A 22,770-nucleotide genomic window follows, 5' to 3' on the forward strand; every position below is an offset into this window, starting at 1 on the left:
CCACCATGTCTCCCTTGCTGCCCACTCTCCCCAATTCACCTGCTTTTCTCAATCCACACCAAGCTTTGTTACCGCGGAATGCGTTCAGGTTCACCCCAACTCGCGCAAAACCGTATATTCAAAGATCACTTAACGATCTTCTGAAACCGACTAATTCTGGAAAGCCCAGGCTGACCTGCACGCAGTTGCTGTGGAGTGGACATCCTGGCCTCATTAGACATTAGATCCAGAATCCCAAGAACAGGATGAAGGATTTATGTTGGAAACCTTTGCACGCCCTAACAATTCATGGGCCAGTTTTAATGGACCATCGGTTTCCTGGGAGCAGGAATATATGGCTTACATCATAGGCGAGGCCCTTGGTCTTGCGAAGATTATATGCCCCAGTACAGGGGAATGCCAGGGCCAGGAATCGGGAGTGGGTGGGTTGGGGAGCAGGGGGAGGAGGAGGGTTTAGGGGATTTTTGGAGAGGAAACTAGGAAAGGGGATAGCATTTGAAATATCTATTAAAAAAAAAGAATCAAGGATAAGAGGCTGGAGATATGGCTCAGTGATTAAGAGCATTGTTGCTCTTGCAGAAGACTAGAGTTCTAGTTCCAGCATCCACATGCCTGCTCACAACTATCTAACTTCAGTTCCAGGGCAGCAGATACCAAAACACTCAAAGGTATTTAAAAAAAAATCAATCAATCAACCAATCAACAAAACCACTCCCCTCCCCAAACAAAACAAAACAAAACAAAAACCAACCAAATCACTCACACACACCCCAAAACAAACAACAAAAGCCCTGCTCATGCATTATAGTCCCAGCATCAGGGAGGTAGGCAAACAACTGAGTTTGAGACCTGCCTGGTCTACACAGCAGGTTCCAGAACAGTCAGGGTCACATGAAAAAGACTTCTCAAAAAAAAAAAAAAACAAAAGTAAATGCTGGATACCAAGACTTATCGAATGAATGGCAGTAAGAATAATGTTTAATATTCTAAACAGCATTCTTTAAATAAGGGAAAGGAGGCCCAACAAAAGAGGCCACACAGATCATTATACAAGATTCAGTTTTTATGGATTTGATAGTCAAAAGCAAATTTCGAGCATTATATACTAGAACTGTTCTTTTATGTTTGAGACCAGAGAGAACAGAGCACATGTCCAAATCCGCTTGTCAGTTTTCTACACTACAGCAGTCTATAGAGAATTGTTTCCCCACCGGTATAGTCTAGTTTATGTGCTCAAGGAATGGCATCTTAGATGCGCGGCCACAGTTCCAAACAGACCCTGGTAGCTGGAGCACAAGGATTTGTGCCACAGTAAATACTTTGCTGTTTTGGAATCCTGTTATAAGAGATGCAAATGTTCTCACAGGGATCCTGGTAATGGAACTGGTGCCCCGGGTGTCGCAGGCCACGGTTACCAAGAAGATAAACCCCTGCAGCACGCAGGGCTGTTGTGGAAGTTCATCTGTCTGTTGGAGGCTATTCTGTCCAGGCTGGAGTCTTCAGGTTGGAGAGTTTGCCAACTTGAAAAGTAGCTCAGGTTGTACTGCAGCAAAACCACAAAACATTTCACTTTCTTAAGAAAGCTTGAAGAGAGCTGTCCCTTTGGCTGAAGATAAGCATTAATTTCTTCGTAGTGATCTGTGGAGTCAGAATGGGGCTCCCACCTCATGTAATCCCTGAGCAGCTGTGTTGAATAGTAATTTTTAAAAAAGCTTAATAAAAAACTAAATATTCTATTAAAATCCCCCCACAATGTTAGAATGATAAACATATTTCTATACAGAAACATTGGGTCCTTAGAAACTGTATCCATCACTCCCTTTTCTGGGAGGTCCCAGTCCTCTGCAGCAGTCCCTCCAGGGTAAGGTCCTAGGCCTCACCCTGGAGCCAGTCACTGCAAGCTACTGTTCCCATGACCCAGAAAAGACCTCGATAGTTTACTGTTAGTTTACAGTGGAACAGAAACTGTTAATTGCTGGGGAATATATTGCCTCCTTGTTTTCTTTAACTAGCACGATGAATGTTCTTTTCAAAATACAAAAGTTCCTCTTACCAAGCAAGGCTAAATAAACCTTGCATAAATACAAAAAATACACTGAAAAAGAAAGCACATTCCGGAGAGCCTTTCAGAAGGTTGATAACGTGACCATTTCTATCCAAGTAGTCACGAGTACTCAGACAGCCCTAAGCACTGACTAAAAGCTTTGCCCACGGCTAGGGTTAGATAAAGCCTAGACCAGACTCAACAGACACAGCTGTGAACCAATGAGATCCTGGCAATGGAAGTGCCCAGCCAGGCTAGGCTCTCTGGAAAGAGCTTGCTGGACTCAAAGAAACTGCCCACTGTCTTCGAAGTGCCTTGAAGGCAGTTTGGCCCATTTGTTGCTTATAAATACAATTCACTGTATAAATGAGAAAATCCCAGTAGTACAGATGTGTTTGGACCGATTAAGCACAATAAAAGGGCTAAAACTCCCCCCCCCTTCAAACATTCTCTGTGAAAGTGTGTTCCTTCCCCTTCCTTCACTTAGATACAAGGCCTAGCCCAGGCTGGCCTAGGACTCGCAGCCCTCCCTTCTCAGCGGGGAGTGATTATAGGTAAGTAGTACCAAACTGGGGAATGTTTGCTCCTAGTCATCAGCAAAGATGACTCTTTTCCAACTGGGAAAAGGATGCCGAGGCTTCTCTAGTTCCCTCTAACAAGTGCAGACGACGAAGGTTTCAGATGGCGACTGGTTAGGAAGCAGCAAAGCTAATTGTCCCCAGGTTTCCGCAAAGGCAGACCACTGAAAATTAATAGCATCAAAAATACAAAGACTGGCCAGGTGGTGGTGCACACCTTCAATCCCAGCACTTGGGAGGGAAAGGCAGGCTGATCTCTGGGTTTGAGGCCAGTGTGGTCTATAGAGCGAGTTTCAGGACAGGCAGGGCTACACAGAGAAACCCTGTCTCAAGTGGTTTACCCCTTAAGAAATGAACAAACTAACAAACAACCCAAACTAAGACTAGGTGTAGGAGAAAGGACAAACTGATCCTCTGGCTTCCGAGCCGTCAGGTACCTCCTTCCTCTTCCCCATGTAGCAGCTCTGACTTGAACTCTCTTCCCTCACAGGCACACATTTGTAGGTGCTCAGTTAAAGAGAAAACTACCACGGGGCTTCAGAAGGCCACCACACTGAAAAGTTGGCTTCCTAGTTCCAGGAAACCTGCTGGTTTCCTGAAAGCACTGTTGGGGACATGCAGCCACAGAGGCACTGGGGACCAACCAAGGAACTACTTGCTGGCCTCTGCTTGGAGACAGACAAGACAATGTGCTACACCCTGAGCCATAAGGGTCAACAGGTCAGAATATACCTTACTCTGGAACTGTCTGTGGGAGTCAATTTTTTAATTTTCTATCTAAAATACACACAGGTAGACATTAAAGTAGAAGTGAGGGCTGGGGATTGGCTCAGTGGCAAAGTGTTTTGCATAGCATGCATGAGGCTCTGGGATCCACGGGAGAGGGAGTAAGAAGGGGGGAGAAACATTTCAACAAATTGGATCTGTAGTCTCCTATGGCTCCTCCCCCAGTCATGAGAGCTCAAGGGGCTGTGCTGTACCTAATTAGTATCACAAAGCACAATGGCTCACAAGTCACAGATTGTCTTATCTTGCACCAGGCAAGTCTCTGTCACATTCTGTTCATTTTCTCTAAACTTCATTACTCTGAACGTGTAAGTCTTATCCGACTCCGGCATATGAGGAATCTGAGGCTCAGAAGTTAATTCAGTCTCCAAAACTGCCTGGTGAGACCCGAGGCACAAGCTCAGCTTCTCATGCTCTACGTAGGATCATTCTGCACGGGTGAGTCTGAGAAGCTTCAGCAATTCTTTTAAGCTCTTGGAGTCTGGAAGTCTGGCTGCAAACTTATGTTTGGAAGACAGCTGTGATCTAAGCTCCAGGCCCAGCCATGCTGGCAGCATCCTGGAACGGTTCAGTTTCTGGCCGTTCTCAGCTTCCTCCTGAAGTAGTCAGGGGCAGCCTCGTAGAGCCACTCGGCATCCACCACACAGAGGTCACGCATGTAGCATTTGTTGGTGTAGAGCAGTGAAGTGTAGACCACGCAGGCAGGCTTGCAGTGGAAGAGGACAGATGATGGGTGGATGGCCACTGGCTGATGTGTGTCCGTGGTGGCATAGGTGCCATCTGTCTGGAGTTCAGCAGTATTCATAAAGAGGCTGTGAGCCATGCAACGGCGGACACTCTCCATGTCCCCTCGAGATGACATGATTGGCATTGACATCTGTTTTAGAAGACAGAAAAGACCTCAAGCATTAATTCTCCCCAGCACTGCACACACATTGCACACTGCAGCCAACACAAAGTGAAATTTCGATTGGCATCCAAAGGAGTCACTTCCAATGCCTTAGGCAGCAGCTTGGGTAAAGGGTAAAGGGTGAGGAAGGACATGGATAAGGGAGGAGAGACTGAGATGAAAACTAAACTAAACGAAAAAGGAAAACACCAGCCTAGGAAAGGTGGGAACGGGAGAGAGACATCCATATAGGCTGCACACTATGGATGGATGGATTGATGGATAGGTAGATAGATAGATAGACAGACAGACAGATAGATAAAGGCTGGGTGTGCCGAGTAGCAACTTCCTCTGAGACAAAACCACCCAGCTGAGGCTACTGGGAGATCAACCTGAGGAGCCACTCACCTGCCATGAGGCTCACTGATAGAGACTCTGACTGTCTCTGTCACACACACAGCGGCAGCCTTCCCCCAAGCAAGGGAAGACTTGGTGGGATTCAAAAGCATAGAGACTGAGTCTCCTGAAAATCACAGTGCAGAGGCTGCCTTCCCCCTCCTCACAACACACTCCAGACAAGACCCCTCAACAGAAAGGCAGCCATCCTTGGGCGTATGAACCAGGGAGTCTAGAGAGCAAAGGCTGCCTACCCCTCCTCACTACAGACAAGTTCCCTAGCTAGAAAAGCAGCAATTCTGGGTGTATGAATTAGGGAGTCCCTGCAGGGTGGAGAAGCTGCTGGGCCCGGACACTGCAAAATTGAGTGCAGCTGGCAGGGGCATCTGGAACACAAAAAAAGGGGAGCCACTAACGTGGCGACAGCTTCAGCAGACATGGGACATGTGTTCAATCATGCTTGCCACAGGCGTGAACCACAGGAAAGACAGGGGCAGAAGTTCCTTCTTCCTCACCCCACACACTGGGCAGCCTCCAAGTTTCAAGTATACCGTGAAGTTATTACATACGTGAAGTTATTACATACGGAAGACCTTGGTTTAAAAAATGTTCCCCTGGTGTTTTCCAACTGTTCATTTTACCTTTTAGTAGTCTGTCTTTCTTCTCTACCCCTCCCCTTGCTTTTTACAGACAAGGTTTCTTTGGGTAGCCCTGGATGGCCTAGAACTCAGAGATCTGCCTGCCTCTGCTTCCCAAATGCTGGGATTAAAGATGTGCACTGTTAACTGTTACCCCAGCAAGCTTTTTTTTTTTTTTTCTCTTCTTTTAAATCAGAGAATAGTTATAGTTTCTAAAAGTTATACATGAGGTCCAGGGTTCCATGCCCAGCACCAACCCCACAAAAGAAATGTAAGTACACTGTACAATGTAAACTATGTGAAAGACAAGCTAATTGGCTCAGCAGAAGAGCATTGCCTAGTGGGTTCAATCAACAGTACTAGGGTGGGATGGGAATTGAGGAGGGGGAGGGGAAAAAAAAAACCCAAACCACCATGGACTTCTATGAATAAACCATAATTGTGAGGGAGAAAAAATAGAATTATGAGTAACTTTTATATTCTTGTTTATTTAAAAGTTTTTCTACAACTAGAATGTTTTTCATACCACTGGTGACAAGCAATTCAAGATCCCCACAATAGAACAAAAACTTTTCCATGAAAGGGGGTACTACCTTTAAGCAGATTTCTCTCAGCTGTGCTCTGACTTCAGCTACTAGCAGCATATTCTTGCTGTTGACAAAATTCTCTTTGCACCAGTCCTGAATAGAAGAAAAGGAGATACCTTAATCCTCTCATTTCTATGCAGAGGAAATATGCACAGACCAAGGCCTGGATGGCACAGCTCAATTTTGACACTACAGGTGTCAAAGGAATATAGGAATACACCTTTATATTGAGAAGTATGAGCTAGGAGAAATATGAATTATTTAAACTAAAGTAAAACAAAGATTCCTGTCCTAGGGTCATCACGAAAAAGCTATGCATGCACCACCATCTCATAAGGACACGCACCTCTAGAACATTATTAAAGACTAGTGAGAAAAAGACCAGGAAACTGGAGAAAAATGGGCAAAAGACACAGTAATGCCCAATACATTTATGTAAAGATGCTTGTTTTGTATGGGATGGAGGCAATGTTTAGAACAATATTACAGATTACAGATTACAGAAGTGATTTCAACCTACATCTGGAGAGATGGTAGAGACTGCAATTCTCCCCCACACCAGGAGGGACTGAAGGTCTAGTAAATGTGTGCTAGCTAGGTGAAGTTGAGCCACAGAGCACAGACCAACAAGTTTATGCTCACATGCTGGCACCGCAGAATATTCTCTCTGGGGCACAAATAGAGCTGAGCAGGAGACACCGTGGTGATGGAAACAGATGCAGCTGAAAGGGCAGACTGTGGAAGCAGGCGAAGCTAATGGTTCCTTTTCTGTTTGTTTTGAGACAGTTTTACTACGTAATGTAGTCGACCAACTGGAGCCAACCAAGCCCTGTTGCAAGCATGTCCTTAGTGCTGGGTGTGTGCCACATCGCTGTCTGTGGTCAACCTGGGTTACATACATAAGCAAGACTCTGCTTTAAAGACAAACGGAGGGCATCCTGTTGATGGAGCACACACACCAAAGGCAGAACAGTTCAGTAAGGAAGGACTCTGAGCTTTTTACTGCATCCTCGGCACCTTTTTTATTCATTTAAATATAAATTGAGGGCCAGCAAGATGGCTCAGCTGGTAAAGATGCTTGCTGCCAAATCCGAATACCTGAATTCAAACCCCATGCGCCCATTCCACGGAAGGACAGAGCCAACTCCTACAAGTTGTCCTCTGATCTCAACAGGTGCCACAAGTGCATCTGTATGTGTGTGTGCACACAGCCATGCGCACTTCAACACACACACACACAGAGTCACAGAGTGCAAATATAAATAAACAAACAAAGGTAAATATAGCAGAGTTAACAAATGCTAAATGCTAAAACCGTGGGGTACCATTTTTGTTTTTAAAAAATGCACACTAAGGCACAATTATAGATTTATTAACACAGAGAGAATATATTCCCATTTTCTATTTTAGTATAAGGAACTGAAATGACTTATCAAAAACCAGTATAAAATTTGAGCAGGTAGGCAAGAAAACCATCCTGTATGGCTTGAATATTCTCCAAAGCTGCAGTGAATCCCTACCGCAAAACATTTAAGTGGAAACTTATTCAATTATGATACTTGTGGGCCAGTAAGATGGTTTTGTGAATAAGGTGCTTGCCACCAAGCCTGATGACCCAAGGTCAAGCCCTGGAACACACACAGTGGAAAGCAAGAAGGGAAACTGTCCCCTGACCTCCATATATATGCCCCTCCTCCCCCAGAGCTTTAATCTTAGCACTTCAGGCAGATCTCTGAGTTTGAGGCCAGCTTGGTCTACATAGTGAAATCAGGACAGCCAGAGCCAAGCTGGATGGTAGATCTCTATGAGTTTGAGGCCAGCTTGGTTTACAAAGAAGACAGCCAGGGCTACACAGAGAAACCCTGTCTCACCAAACCAAACCAAACCAAACCAAACCAAACCAACTTCCCTTAAAATAAAAAGCTAGGCATAGTAGTACAGGCCTTTAATCCTAGCAGTTGATAGGAATAAGCAGGCATACATTGGAAATTCAGCCTATATAGAAAATTCCATGCCTTGGAGTTACGTAGTGAGAACCTGTATCAAAAACAAAACAAAATTTAAAAACTTAGGGGCTGGAGAGACAGGTCAAGGGTTAACTCTGCCCATCTTCCAGAGGACCAGGCCCAGTTTCTAGCACTCACATAGTAGCTTAAAACCATCCCCGGGAATCTGACACCTAATTCCAGCCTCCAAAAAACCAGCAAGCATGTGGTGCCTAGATACTCAAAAAGGCAAACACACAGACACAGACACACACACCAATTTTAAAATGACATCTGGAAAATGACTCGGTTTAAAGGCCAAAAGATAGAGCCCCATGACTGAATCCCCATTGGTCCCTAATTAGCAGAAGAGGAAGAGCCCAGACACACAGATACACACGCTGCCTTTCTCTAGCTGTGCGATGCTGTTCTATCTTGAAGCATCAGAGAAGACCTCTAAGTCTTACCAGTCTAGAACGTGAGACAAATCTTTTTTGTTTGTTTTTGTTTTTTTGAGACAGGGTTTCTCTGTGTAGCTCTGGCTGTCCTGGAACTCACTCTGTAGAACAGGCTGGCCTCGAACTCAGAAATCCACCTGCCTCTGCCTCCCAAGTGCTGGGATTAAAGGCATGCCACCACTGCCTGGCATTTTTTTTTTTTTTTTTTTTGATTTGGCACCTGCCTTCAATCGAAGTACTGAGGAGGCAGGGGCAGGTGGGTATCTATTCATTCAAGGCGAGCCTCCAGGTCAGCCAGGGGCGCAGAGAGCCCTTGTACCCTTACCCCCTCCTCCAAAAAAATGGGATAATTCTAGTGGCTAAGATAGTCTTTAATTACTCAACTAACCTGTCCACAGAGTCTACTAAACACAAGCAGAACAAACACCTGAAATAACATTTTTAGGGATATCCCAGTATTTACACATCTGTGTGTGTATTGTGTGTATGTGAGAGAGATACAGAGACAGAGAGAGACAGCCAGACAGAGAGACTCTTTAAGATGATGTGGCCAAAAAAGCAACATTCTTAAAAGCACATGCCTTAAAGCATGAGGAAGGCTCACCTTATTCCCACCGATGTTTTTGAAGGTCCGATAGATATTGAGCAGGGTGATGTGATCCCCCTCACTGGATATGAATTTCTTCCGGACACTCTGCACCTCATCTCTCCGGGCAGGAGGGTTGTAAAGGACACTGTCCACAGATAGCAGGGAGACTATGGTCAGAATCTCTTCGGTACAGTGGAATTTGGAGGACAGGAGGATAGTCTGGAAAGTAAAATTTAAAATGCATGAGTCAAGCTTCCTATCTTCTGAATAGTGTTTCTGTGTACTCTCTTGCAGCTTCCCTTGAAGTAGTACAGTGGCTTTAAGACCATAATGCTGTGTCAATGCCATTCACATCTTTGTAAAACAGAAAGATGACGTCCCCACAGGACTCCAATCTTTGTGGGTAGGATTGTGACTGACATCTGAGTCTCACACACAACATTAAGTCAGCACTGTATGCAGAGGAGGGGTGATGTGCAGTTTTTAAGAGAGGTTAGTTCAGAAGCACTGGGCATGTCCTAACCTGTAAGGCAGAGAAAGAGCAATGAGGAGGAGGGGTCATTTACTTTGGCAAATCTGGGCTCTAAAGGGAATGCTGCCATCTTTCTTCCAATTGGAGTCAGGGTAAGCTGGTCATCCTTATGTTCAAGAGCACCTAACAGGTCCAGCTGGGCAATGGCCGCCTCAATGTGATCTACAGAAACAGAGACATAAAAAGGAGCCAGAAGTCCAAAACAGGGAGAAGATGCAGCTAGTTGAGTGTGTCTGGGTGCTGCTGACTCTACAAACACCAGGACCACCCACTGTCCTCACACTGTTCTAAGCCGAGTGACACACTAAGTAGCAAAAGATGTACATGAGAGAGCAGTTACATGGGGCGTGGGGTGGGGTGGCAAATGGTTAGGCAGAGGTCCAGGGGCTTGGCTTCCATGGTGTGGGTAGCATCACACAGATGTTGGCTATCTTACCATTATACTTTATATTTATTATTCCTTTCTAGGAATTTCAAAATGGAAAAAAAAATACAGCATAGAACAGTGTATCCTATGTTCAGTTTGTGTTCTCGAAGATTTACACATCCCCACATGCACAGACTTTTGTGTGGAAAAGAGCCAGAAAATGTCTCTTTGAGAGAAGAATTGGGCTGAAGTTCAGAGTGCGACCAGGGGCACCTATTGACAATTTATCCTCTCGATTAACAACTGCATTTCCGTAAAGAAGAGGGAAACGGCACCGTGATCAAGGTCCAGGTGCAAAAGGGCAGAGACCAGTCAAATCTCAGTTTAATGCAGAGATCTGATCTCTTTGCCCTTTCGCTGGGCTTCAGGAGCATCCATGGATGCCTGATGATGCTTCCTGGTCCCTGCACAAAGCACTATAACATGGAATCAAATCAGCAAAAGAACAGGACCAAAATGTTTTGTCCCTCCACACCAAGGTACTTTTCTTGGGGTAAGACCTCCTTTGCATTGTCTGTCTGTCTGTCTGCCTGCTTGCCTCCCTGCCTGCCAGTTTACCTGGAGAAGGTTTGGACATGAAGTCAAAGGTGAGCACATTTGGGACTTTCATTGCTAGGAGCTGAAGTATTACACTGGCCAGGTTACACCTGTGAGGGAAGAAATGGGGGTCATTCGTCTGTCCCTGACTCCACTGAGTCAAAACTGTTCCCCAGAAAGCATTAGTGAAAGCTCTTGGAAGCCCAAGAACAGGAGCAGGCGGGAGGAGAGAGCAGGATGCATGACAGTGCAGGTGACCTGGACCTACCTCTGGATCTCTGGCACCGTCATCTTCTCGAACTTCTCAAACTCGTCCTCAGTGTAGAGTCGGTAGCAGATGCCACTGTCCTCTCGCCCAGCCCTGCCTGTGCGCTGCCAGGCCTGGGTCTTTGATACTCTCTGTACAGCTAGTACCTCAAGACCACTGTCTGCAGGGAAGAAAGGGCCATGAGTGCCTGGCTTTATCACAGAAGCAAACTGTTTCTAGAATGCTGGCAGGAAGAAATGATGCTGAGTACCATTGAGTGTTTCTGCAACACAGGGGTCAAGGGAAAACTTGAGGCTAAGCAAGAAAGCACAAACCCAGGTTGCTCAGCCACTTTAAACCTCATGGTGAAGTTGAACTCAGCAACGAGTCATGTGTGAAATGTTAAGGAACCCATCACAACACTCCCTGCAAGCAAGGGAACAGAAGAATGGCTTTAGAAGTTTGGGCTTCCATCATAGGATGGCCAACTGTCCCTGCTGCTTGGCACCGAGGGTTCCTTGGGGATTTTGGTGCTGAGACAGGTTCTAGCTAAACAAAAAGGCTGGTCATACATCAACCAATGACGACAGGGCTCTTTATCATCCCTCCCAGTTCTATAAAAACAGATCATGCGACATTTACTTCCTGGAAGTAAAAGACATCAATTCTCTCAAGAACAGGAATATGTTGTGTCAGAACTAGAGATCTACACTTTGTCACCAGGACATGTGTGAAAGTTGACCCCTTCAGTGTTTAGTAGAAGATGCCAATTAAATATTGGGTAGCTATAATAATTGCAGCAGCCCCAACTCCTCTGTAGACTAAAACAAGGTATGAATCAGAAATGTGTAAAGCTGACTTCAAGCCAGCTTGACCCTTGCAAGAGACAGCCAGTGCTTCCCCTGCATGCTTGCTACTCCAGCCCAGCGCGCCTGTCTCCTTCCTGGGAAATCTGAAGTCCACAGCAGCCACAGTCCAGTGGCCCTTGAAGAGTCTGTGCCTGGTGCCAGGCTGTGCCTGGGCTTCTCCCACCGTTCTCAGCCAGCTTCCAGTAGGTTTTCAGATCTCAGTACAGCCCTGATTTGTTCTCCTCAGGTTCTCTAGAACTGAGTTCCTCCTTCTCTAGACCTCCTGCCTTATTAGGTCTCCTTTATGGACATGGGTGGGAACTGTTCCTGTCATTCAAATCTCAGCTCCTCACAGACATGAAATGTTTACTGGGGAGGAAATGGTGGGGTTACAGCTCTACCCGCTGCTCGCTATGTAGTGTACAGGAGACACTCATGAGCTCCAGTTTTCTCACCAGGGTTATACTTCTTTGCTTTAACCATGCCCGTGTCAACTACATATTTTATTCCTGTAATGGTTATGGAGGTTTCAGCGATGTTGGTTGAAATGATCACTTTGCGATAGCCCTAAAAGGAGGAAGAGAACCAAAAAGCCATATGACACACACATGATTCAGAAGTTGAAAACATTCTCACCATGCATTTCCACAACTTGCTTATGATCAAGAAAAGGTGACTTCATTGTTAATAGTAGTCATACCAATTTCAGTTCTCACACTTGGTAAGGGACAGAGGGACAGGGAGGACACTGGTCCCTTCTCTGAGGTCCTGAATGTTAATTTGAGGCAATGAGGTGTACTGGATCAAGCTAAAGGCGAGTAGATAGATAGGAGTTGGAATCCTGGCCCTACTGTGTGCCTTAAGGAAATCCCACCTCTCTTCTTGGGGGCCTCAGCGTCCCTTATGGCACTCCATGAGGATGACAAGTGGCCTGTGTGAGTGTCAGCACTGTGTCTGGCACAAAACAAATGGTTTATGGGCAATGAGTTTAGACCAGAGCTTAGAGGATCCACTCATTCTCCTTTCAACCTCTATACCTTATGCCTTCTGTCATCCTGACAGCCATTCCCCTCCTCACAGGCCAGCTCTCTCTCTCAGCTGACCTGGTACCCGAGTCTCCTCCTTCCACGTCTCTGGATGATGGTACATGGACAGATCTGACGTGATGCCCAGTGATGTGGCTGGCAGAAGGTGGCAGGCTCACCTTTGGGGCCCCTTGAAAGACTCGAAGCTGCTGCGAATAGGGCAGGGAGGCGTACAGAGGAAGGACGAGCATTGAAGGGCAGCCATCTGGGAGGTGCCTTGCGATGTCTCTGCAGGTCTTGCTCATTGCTTCGATCTCCTCCTGACCAGTGAGGAACACCAGGATGTCTTGAGAAGCAGGAGCTTCCTAGAGAGAGAGCATTTATGATGGTGGTAATTCCAGGGTTTTTGTTTTCTGTTTCATTTTTTAATTATGAAGATGAAGCAAGTGTGAGTGGTACCGCTCTGGGAAAAGATCCTTATCAATGGTGCACAGAGCTGCTAACATGAGAGCCAGACAACTACGACTGGAAACCAAGTAAGGAACTTTTGAAGGGAAACTGCTTCTGTAAGCTAGTACAGTGAAAGCCCAATCAGAGGTGAAGAAATTCTGTATAAAAGGTTGGTGAGATGGCTCAGGGGGAAAAGAAAGATACTTGCTGCCAACGATGCTGGCCTGAGCCTGTTCCCAGGACCCATATGGTAGAGGGAAGGAAACTCTCTCAGGTTGTCTCTGACCTCCACACAGGCACTGTGACTTGAGTACTGCACCCTACCATATACACAATGAATAAATGAGTGCAAAAAATAATTATTTTTCAGTTCACAGCTTAAAAATATGGAATGTTCATGAATTTGTGTGTCATCCTTGTGCAGGGGCCATGCTAATCTTCTCTGTATCGTTCTAATCTTAGTCTATGTGTTGCTGAAGCAAGCACACAAACAATAATTTTTAAGAGCTTCTTTCCCTTCTTTTTCTTGTGAATGTGGTGTGCACATGGAGTGTGTGTGCCTGTGCCTGTGCTCATGTGTGGCCAGAAGATACCAGGTGACTTCCTTCACCTGTCTGCCTGAGGCAGGATCTCACTGAACTGGAAGCTTACTCTGGCACAGGGGTAAAGGTACTTGCTGATCACCTAAATTTGAGCTCAAGGACTCATGTAGATGTGGAAATAGAAAACCAACTCTATAACGTTGTCTTTTGAACTCTACATGTGTACTCTGCCCTTCCTCTAACACATTGCACACATGTGCATACACAGCAGATATTCTCCTCTGAGGATAGACAATACATTTTTAAAATAAAATTCTAAAAAAATAATTCTCTTCTGAAGTTGTTCTTGGCAGTTCAAAGAGGCAGACTGGCTTTTATTTCTCTTTCAAGCATTACCAAGTTGACAGTAAAAATAACTGTTTCCATCCCGTAGAAGAAAAAAAAAATCACTGACCTAAATTGACAAAGATGAGAGACAAGTGGGTTCAGCTCATTTTTGAAAGGTGGAAGACAGGGGTTAGGGGACAGCTGCTAAGGAGAATAGTGACAAGAAATGTGAATGGAGGCTGTGGCTCAGTGTAGAGCACTGGTTTAGCATGGGAAAAGTGTACAACAGCAAAGCAACTGTTCCATGTGGATGGAAACACAAATGACTTGAGAGACAAACTGCACACAACACACTTCATGACTGCCATATAAGAGACAGTGCATCATGTGTCACACTGAAGGCTTGCCCAAACTGTCAGTCCAGGAGAGGGACAGAGGGCTGCTAACACTGTATCCTCCTTATAGAGTAATTACTGATGCTGGATTTAAAGGCCATTATGATAGAGCTATGTTGGAAGGATGGTGAACACAGGAGGATTGGGAAAGAATATACATTACTCCTGGCCTATTACTTTATGAAATAGGCATATAATGGTGAATGACGATAAATTAAGAAACATTAACATACACAGAGTATTTTAAAATTCAAAAGCAACTTTTACAGCAACTGTTGAATCTATTTAGGATTTATTCCCAGCTAGAACTCATTATATAGACCAGGCTAGCCTCACACTTGGAGATCTACCTGCCTTTGCTCCCAAGTGCTGGGATTAAAGGCATGCGCCACCACCGCCAGACTCAACTGCTGCTTTAAACTGAGATTGTTAAACTAAACCCCTTGTTTTCTTGAGTCTAGTTCTCAAACAGCCACGACTGAACTCAAGCTCACTATGCAGGCTAGGATGGCCCTGGATTCTCCATCTTCCCGCCTTCACTTTCCATCAGTGCTGCCATACCAGCTTTATGCAGTGCTGGGGATCAAACTCAGGGCTTCAAGCATGATGGGCCATCCTTCTACAGACTGAGCTACATTCCCAATCCAACTGCTGGTTTCTAAAACTTTCAACTATGTAAGCAATACTTAGGTTAAGATAAAAATTGTTTGCCTTGGGCTGGTGAGATGGCTTAGTGGGTAAGTACTGACTACTCTTCCAAAGGTCCTGAGTTCAAATCCCAGCAACCACATGGTGGCTCAAAACCATCCGTAATGAGATCTGACACCCTCTTCTGGAATGTCTGAAGACAGCTACAGTGTACTTATGTATAATAATAAATAAATCTTTAAAAAAATTGTTTACCTCTAAATTGTCTCAGGAAATTAATATAAAAATTAAAAAGCCTATACAAAACTAAAACAATAGGATTTAATCACTCACAATCTTTTTTGTATACATATGTTTATGCACATATATGTACCATGCATAGAGGCCAGGCACCCAATCTTTACCTACCACTCCCATCTTACTTTTTAGACAGGAGTTCTCACTGAATCTAGAGCTCACAGACTGTCTAGGCCAGTTGTCACAATTGCACGTTGACACACATGGTTTTATACATGAGTGTTGGAGATCTAAACTCAGGTCTTCCTTCACACTTCTTCGGCAAGCCCTTTACCCACTGAACCATTTCCCAGCCTTTGATCATTTGCTGTAATTTTTAATAAAAATGTAAATTTTTAATTTAAAAAAAGGTATTTCGCAATATCTAAAAGTTTTTGAACACCTCAGGACGTGTGTGGTGGTATATACCTGTAGTTCCAGCACTCAGGAAACCTAGGCAGGAAGCCAGCAAGTTGGAAGCCAGCCTGGGTTACATGACAAAATACACTTGTATAGCATACTAGGTTGCAACATAAACTGTACTTTCCTTGACAGGTTCCCATAGAAAGAAAGCACATGAACCACTCTTCTAGCATAGGAGAGCTTTCTGGCTCAGAGGAGGATGGCTGCTGATTAGAGCTGAGTTATTTATTAATTTGTTTTTTCAGAGAAAGTGAGAAATATCATTGAAAGAGGAAAAAAAACCAGATGTAGCAAATGAACCTTTTTAAAAGGATCATCTTATTTATTTATTTATTTATTTATTTATGTGTGGAGGTCAGAGGAAAATTGCGTGTCACCTCTTTTGGCCATGTGGATCCCTGGGATTGAAATCAGGTCACAGGCTCAGCACCAAGCGCCTTCCCTGCTAGACATCTCCCTGGCCCTCAAACGAGCCTATTCTAGAAGATACAAGTCACAAAGCTGTCAGGTTCCGTGGCTTTTCTTTCAGAGACTAACTATTCTCACTACCAACTGTAAGGGGAAACAGAATTTGCCAGGGATTTTCACCCCTCTCCATACCTGGTGGATCTGGAAGACTGAGACAAGGGCTGCATGCAGGTAATCCTGCTGAGGCTGTTTGGTATAGAAGATCTGGATTGGATGCTGCCGACCCTCAAGGTAAAGGACAGGGGCTCTATTGAAGTACTGAGAAAACAGGTCGACATCCATGGTAGCTGACATCACAATCACCTACAGAAAATGAGGAGGATGGGAAGTAAGCATGGGCCAGCCCGTCTATAAATGCTCAAAACATGGCGGAGACCAATGCTGCTCCCACCAGGGTGAACTTTCTCCCACGTGCCTGAAGCAGAATGGGCAGGAGACACACCCTGGGAAGAAAGGCCTGGTCCTTAAACACTGCGCACATACTTTGAGAGGCAGTTTCCCTAGCTCCTTTCGCCTCTTCTGTGCAGTCTTCACCACTCCAAAGAGCACATCTGTGTGAATAGTCCGCTCATGGGCCTCGTCCAAAATGACACAGCTGTACTTCCGAAGCAAGGAGTCTGAAATTGCTTCACGCAGAAGCATGCCATCTGTCAGGAACTTGATCCTGGTGTCTTCTGAGGTGACATCCTCAAAGCGCACTGTATAGCCAACCTGTGAGAAAATATGACTCCTTTATTCATTAAACATTCACTGAATACCCGTTGACTGTATATCCAACCCTGTCCTCAGCAATGCAGTAAACTGAGACCTACAGCACTCTGGCTGCTCCCTCAGGAGTGTAGTGTATCTGCAGAGAAACACTGTAATGAAACATCACAAAGAACTAAAATCTAGGGTAAGCACTATGGAACACGGGGTAAAAGCACTGTCCTTGAAGGCCTGACAATATAAGTTCAATCTCCGGAGCCCAGAGAGATGAGAGATCCAACTCCCAAATTGTCCTCTGACCTTCATAGGTGACACACCCATATATAATAAAAATATGAATCTGACTCCAACATAGCTCCAAGACTCATTCTAGATACCTATAGTAAGAAAGTTATAAATTTTTACAGAAATTTACATACGTATGAATATATAGTAGACTTAAAAGAGGTTTCACGACAGACATGATAACTGCATGCCTGTACTCCTAGCACTCTGTAGGCAGAGGCAGGAGGACTCTAGTCTATAGTCTATATATTAAGTCCCATGCTGGCTAGCGATGCAAGTGAGACGCTGTCTCAAAAAAAACTCCAACAAACAAAACAACCAACAAACAAAAAAATTACATGCCTGAAGTCTTAAACACATAAATTAGGGGTAAAGCGTCCAGCTTATTAGCAGGGTACTTGCCACGCATGTGCGATGACCTGAGTTCAATCTCCAGCAAGTTCCATGCAAGTGCTTTCACGTACATCTAACCTACAGAATCCAAATCGAATTTACCGAACTTGCCAATACCTATGAAAGCAAAGCTGATAGTACCAAGAGTCACTGATCTCTCGAAAATGCTGAGATTAACCTGTAGTGGCTATTCCTGGTTGTCAACTTGACTATATTTGGAATGAACTACAATCCAGAATTGGAAGGCTCACCAGTGACCCTTATCTGGAGGCTTGGAGATCCTTATCTGGATCTTGGTTTGAAGATCTTGAGCCATAGTGGCTATGGATTCCAGAAGATTGAATCTCCGAGTTTAAGGAACACACCTTTAATCTGGGCTACACCTTCTGCTGGAGACAATATAAGGACATTGGAAGAAGGGAGTCTAGCTCTTGCTCTTGCTCCTTCGCCTGCTTGCTGCATGAGACCGAGTAACTGCTAGATCCTTGGACTTCCATTCACAGCTGCGACTGAACCATTGTTGGGAATTGGGCTGCCGACTGTAAGTCATCAATAAATTCCTTTACTATCTAGAGACTGTCCATAAGTTCTGTGACTCTAGAGAACCCTGACTAATACATAACCTAAATAGCAGTGGCTATTTATTTACTTAAAAGAAGCAAGCTGCTCAACTAGGTATTGTGGCACACCCTGCAATCGCAGCATGCAGAAGGCTAAGGCAGAAGGACTGAGAACTCAGGGTACCAGGCCAGTTTGTGCTACATACTGAGTCAACATAACGATGTGGGTGGGAGGGGGAGGCAGAGAAAGAACTTGTTCGGAAAAATAAAAGGCTGGAGCACAGTGGGTGCTGGCTACTTAAACAGTACTCATAGCAAGTAACACAATGAGGTACCAGCTTCCCGAGTTCTGTCCTCTTCTCATCTGAGACTCTGGTGGCAAGAGAGATGGCAGCCACTCGACGGGGCTGGGTCACAGCGATGATGCCCTGGCGGCTAATTCCCCCTTCATAGAGGTACTGTGGGATCTGAGTTGTTTTCCCAGAGCCAGTTTCCCCTAGGAGAGAAGAGAAACTCTTATTCAAATGAGACTAAGGGAAACCAACAGCTCACAGTCAGGAAAAACAAAATCTTAAAAGGAAACACTGAGTTGCTAAGCCTCAGGCAAATGGGCACCTGGGAGGTGGCTGGCGAACAGTCACTGTCACTCTTTCCCCGGAGGCCCAATCACATTTCAAACACTTTTAGAATGGGCTGGACATGGTGACAAGTGCGCTTAATCACAGCAGACAGAGATAGGAGGATCTTTTTGAGTTCTAGGTCAGCTTGGTCTACACAGTCAGTTCCAGGACAGCCAGAGCTACATAATAGACAGACTGTCAAACAAACTGTTCATATACTTTGGCTCCAAATTCCACTTGCCGAAATTGAGTCTAAGAAAACAAACATGTTTTAATTTAATTTGCCCCATGATAGCAAAAACAAAATGAAAAACAAAACAAAAACCCCAATCAAAACTGGAAACATGTATAATGGTAGGTAACTGGTGTAGTTACAACAGATGAGATACGACAGTCATATAGCTTGATAAAAACTGATACGACGAGATGTCCATTCATAGACTGCTCGCCCTTTGCTCTGGCTGCTGCTTGCTGCTCTCGTCAAACCTTCTGCCTCTGTATACCCTACTGTGGGTACAATACCTACCTGCCTCACTAACTGGCAAGTTCAAGGATGAGTCAGCCTGCAAGCTCTCACCCTCTGGGCTGTACCAGGGGGCCTCATCTCTAGGATCCTTAGTGCCTGCTTCATCTCTCTCCTAGCACTGATTATTCCAAACAGTACAGAAGTATTTTTTCTTTGTTTGTTTTTCAAGACAGGGTTTCTCTGTATAGTCCTTGCTGTCCTGGAACTCACTCTGTAGACCAGGCTGGCCTCGAACTCAGAAATCCCCCTGCCTCTGCCTCCCAAGTGCTGGGATTAAAGGCGTACACCACCACGCCTGGTTCAAACAGTACAGAAGTACTTAAATGTTTCTGCCCTAATTCCAGAGGGCAGACGCTCTCTTCATAGGCTTAAACACTGCACAGAGCAAGCACTCAATGAAGGCTGTTTCCTGTGTATGTCTGTTGGTACCTCTAAAAGCACCTGATTAGAACAACTCAGGAAACTTGCACACCCTTCTTTGCCATGGCTTATCCTCTTTAACAGGTCCATGAGTCTTACATTTTCTTCCAGCTCCCGGCCTGCTTCTGACCACTCACCTTTCCAGACTTAGCCAAGGCTCTCAGACCAAGAATCTGATTATCCTGCATTTTCCTACTGAACCCTCCACACAACCTCAGACATAGATCAATGCCTCTTGTGCATCTTTCCCACTCCTATTCCAGGGCAACTGACTATTGCTAAAATAGAATATGCCAGCCATACAAACAGAGGGACAAAATTCACCTGGGCATCAGCTTTACAGTCCATCTTGTTCCTGTTTTTGCAGCCTGTCTTCCGTCTCCATCTCCCCAAAAGCCTACTTGAGGCTCTGGAACTTTTGTTTTCCTCAGAACTCTTGGATCTTCTCAAATGTGACTTCAAAAGAGACAGCCTTTCTCCTGTGCCAGGTGGGCTCTCCATAACTCCTGATGCCCGGCACTGCGCCCCCATCTCTGAAATTTCCTAAACTTTGATCCATTAGTTCTATCTATCTTCAGTGTCCTCTCTGCTCAGTTCGCCAAAATCTGTGACTATTTACAAGTGCCTCAGCTTCCCTTGGTTGGCCAAAGCAGAAACCTGTTTCCACTGCCTTCATTCTTTCACCTCCTAATTACTCCTCAGTCCAACGCCAGATCTGTTCTTAAAGTTATTTTGAAAAAATTCTTAGTGGGAGTTGCAATCAATACTACATATCCAACGTGCACTCCCACGCCCCACCATGTCTACATATTGTTATGGAACTTCCCTCCTTAGCACTCTATTCCACTGACTGCCAGTACTCCAGTCTCTTTCTCGCTTATGACATTCCTTCGGGAACTCCTCTATCGTCAATACTGTAGCAAAGCCACTAGAAGTCAGTCCCTGCCTTCGAACACTGCCAAGTTCTTCTCGTACACAAGAAATTGGTTCTCGCCAACTGAATTCTTTCTGGCGCCAGTCTCTCCGTCCTCGCTTAGAATGCCGGTCCCCAGGGACCCGCTCCGCAGCTGCCTCCTCAAAAGCCTTGGTGAGGCCCATCCTGCAAAGCTCTCTGAGAGCCTCCGATATGCTCCCCACGCCTCGTCACGGAAGGCGAATATCCTCAAACTCACAGAGCGCGGTCAGCGCCGGCAGGGTAACTCTGTCCGCCTCTTTCCAGAGGTCCCTGTCCACACCGGGCACTGAAACCCTTTCAAGTTTGTGGAAGAAACCAACGCAAAGAAAGTGAGAAGCCCCTAAGAAACCCCGCCCTCGTGCACAGAGCCAGGGATCTAGAGCAAGGAAGATCCACCAAAGCCGCCACTCACCGATGAGGACCGCGTTGTCCAGGTTTCGGAGCTGAGCCAATAGCTGCCCCCGCGCCCGGAAGATGGGCAGACTCCGGCGCTGCAGCTCCAGGGCCTCGCGGTAGGGACTGGCCGAAGGCTGGGCCAGCGGCGGCGTCTGCCTCCGGCCTCCTCCAGCTCCGCCGCCGCCGCCAGCCGTCAACAGCATCACTACTCGTCTCCCGGGAGGGCAGGAGCCCGGCCGGAATCTCTTAGCGGGCGGGAGGCTCGCCTCCTCCGGCATGTCGGGAGGACCGCGGCCGGAGGCAGGGACGCAGACAGTTCCGCTCGGCTGGGGACAGCAAGCGCGCACCGCCCCTTTCTCGCCACGTGCAGGCGTGCTGGGCGACCACCGATGACCTCACAGCCGCCTCCTGCCTTGAGGAAAGGAACTGCAATTCCCAGCATGCGCTGTGCATTTACATCCTGTGAGAGCAAGGTCGGAGGTGCGACCGAAAAAACGGCCCGAGTAACAACAGGGGACGATAGCTGTGTGGTTCCCTAGGGTCTTGTTGCGTAATGACGTTGTCCTAAACTCTCATTTCTATCCAATAAAAATGACTGTCCCATCTCGGGCTCCAACAATAGTCACGTTTTAAGGCAATTACTTATTTCTGTAAATCTAACGAGGAACACAAACATTTACTCTTCTAAACAATGTACGTTTTAAGGTACCCACTGGTAGCTCCGATTTATAAATGTAGAAAGTGAAATTTTCTGAGACTAAAGTCATTTCGGATGCTGCAAAGAATTTTGAAAATGCTACTAGTGAGTATCTTCAGTTACGGAAAGGTGAATTCTATGATTCTGATATCATGTAATTTCCCCACAAAGTGATAGGCTCAAAAAATACAAGCAGAAATAAAAAAGAAAATGAGTGGAACTAAAATTGCCTTAACTCACCTCCCAGTCATTCCTACTAGATTTTCAATCTTTACACAGCTTTTCAGCCCTATTGTATACACCTTAATCAGTGCGAGTATTCACTACTCCTGCAGAAAACTTGTACATAACCAGTTCTTCCTTCCTGTTCAATTACAAGCTCTTAGATGCTTTGCTAATTCAACACAGAAAGACAGGCACAGAGTGAATGGGTGGTTACCTTTGCTTTTTCATCTTTGGAGGGTGTGGGCGTTTTGTTTGGGAGTATGTTCCTGCACTACTTGCTTGCAATGCTCACATGGAGGTCAGAAGAGGGTGTTGGATTCCCTGGAATTGGAGTTACAGCCAGTTGAGCCTCCATGTGTTTGGAACCCGTAGGGTTCTCAGTGCCCTCGCTGTCCCCGATTGTGTTTCTTTTTTTTTTTTTTTTAAAGATTTATTTATTTATTTATTATATGTAAGTACACTGTAGCTGTCCTCAGACACTCCAGAAGAGGGAGTCAGATCTTATTGGTTGGATGGTTGTGAGCCACCATGTGGTTGCTGGGATTTGAACTTCCAACCTTTGGAAGAGCAGTCGGGTGCTCTTACCCACTGAGCCATCTCACCAGCCCCCGGATTGTGTTTCTTATACAGAATGTGGCGTTCTATAATTCTCAACTCATGTGAAGGCTATCCATCAAATTTGGTATGCAGACCTGTTTTTTTTTTGTTTGTTTTGTAAAAAAAAAAAAAAAAAAAAACCCAGATGTGAATCTGTCTGTTGTGGAATCCGGTATGGCCTGTGGCTTTGGTCCTGTTGAGATGCTTTAAAGCCTTTTAAAGAATATCTGGGTCCCCCGTGAAACTTTACTACACGCAGGTTTACCAGGAAATTTGGGTAGGAATGGGATTAA

At 45.5% G+C, this 22,770-nt stretch overlaps 1 protein-coding gene and 1 non-coding gene across 6 annotated transcripts; both read right to left on the minus strand.

Moving 5' to 3' along the window:
* Positions 1-948: 948 nt before the first annotated feature.
* On the minus strand, positions 949-21,391 carry Dhx33 (DEAH (Asp-Glu-Ala-His) box polypeptide 33). 5 transcript variants are annotated; one of them, NM_178367.4, is made up of 12 exons: positions 20,975-21,290; positions 18,377-18,537; positions 16,579-16,806; positions 16,228-16,398; positions 12,746-12,931; positions 11,997-12,108; positions 10,715-10,874; positions 10,468-10,556; positions 9,517-9,644; positions 8,966-9,169; positions 5,925-6,011; positions 949-4,285 (listed from the first exon to the last, which is right to left on the minus strand). In NM_178367.4, the coding sequence occupies exons 1-12, from the start codon at positions 21,234-21,236 to the stop codon at positions 3,977-3,979; spliced, it is 2,097 nt and encodes a 698-aa protein (NP_848144.3). In that variant the 5' UTR covers positions 21,237-21,290; the 3' UTR covers positions 949-3,976. The 5 variants fall into 5 exon arrangements, 2 of the variants coding, with proteins under 2 accessions (NP_848144.3, XP_011247229.1); XR_003949386.1 differs by having other exon boundaries at positions 952-4,285; positions 9,474-9,644; positions 20,975-21,391; XM_011248927.3 differs by having other exon boundaries at positions 1,049-4,285; positions 16,511-16,806; positions 20,975-21,311.
* On the minus strand, positions 13,397-13,502 carry Gm22297. Its single transcript, XR_003949878.1, has one exon. It is a non-coding gene; the product is annotated as a U6 spliceosomal RNA (small nuclear RNA).
* Positions 21,392-22,770: the final 1,379 nt, after the last annotated feature.

This window comes from Mus musculus, chromosome 11 (genome assembly GCF_000001635.26).
Source record: "Mus musculus strain C57BL/6J chromosome 11, GRCm38.p6 C57BL/6J".
NCBI classification, from domain to species: Eukaryota; Metazoa; Chordata; class Mammalia; order Rodentia; family Muridae; genus Mus; species Mus musculus.

Bases quoted from the DNA above. Each gene is read 5' to 3' on its own strand.
- Dhx33 (NM_178367.4), bottom strand. From the start codon at position 21,236: ATGCCGGAGGAGGCGAGCCTCCCGCCCGCTAAGAGATTCCGGCCGGGC. The intron at 16,807-18,376 runs GTACCTCATTGT...ATTTTCTCACAG, and splicing joins GGACAGAACTCGGGAAGCTG to GTTGGCTATACAGTGCGCTT. The intron at 6,012-8,965 runs GTGAGCCTTCCT...TCTTCTATTCAG, and splicing joins AAAACATCGGTGGGAATAAG to GACTGGTGCAAAGAGAATTT.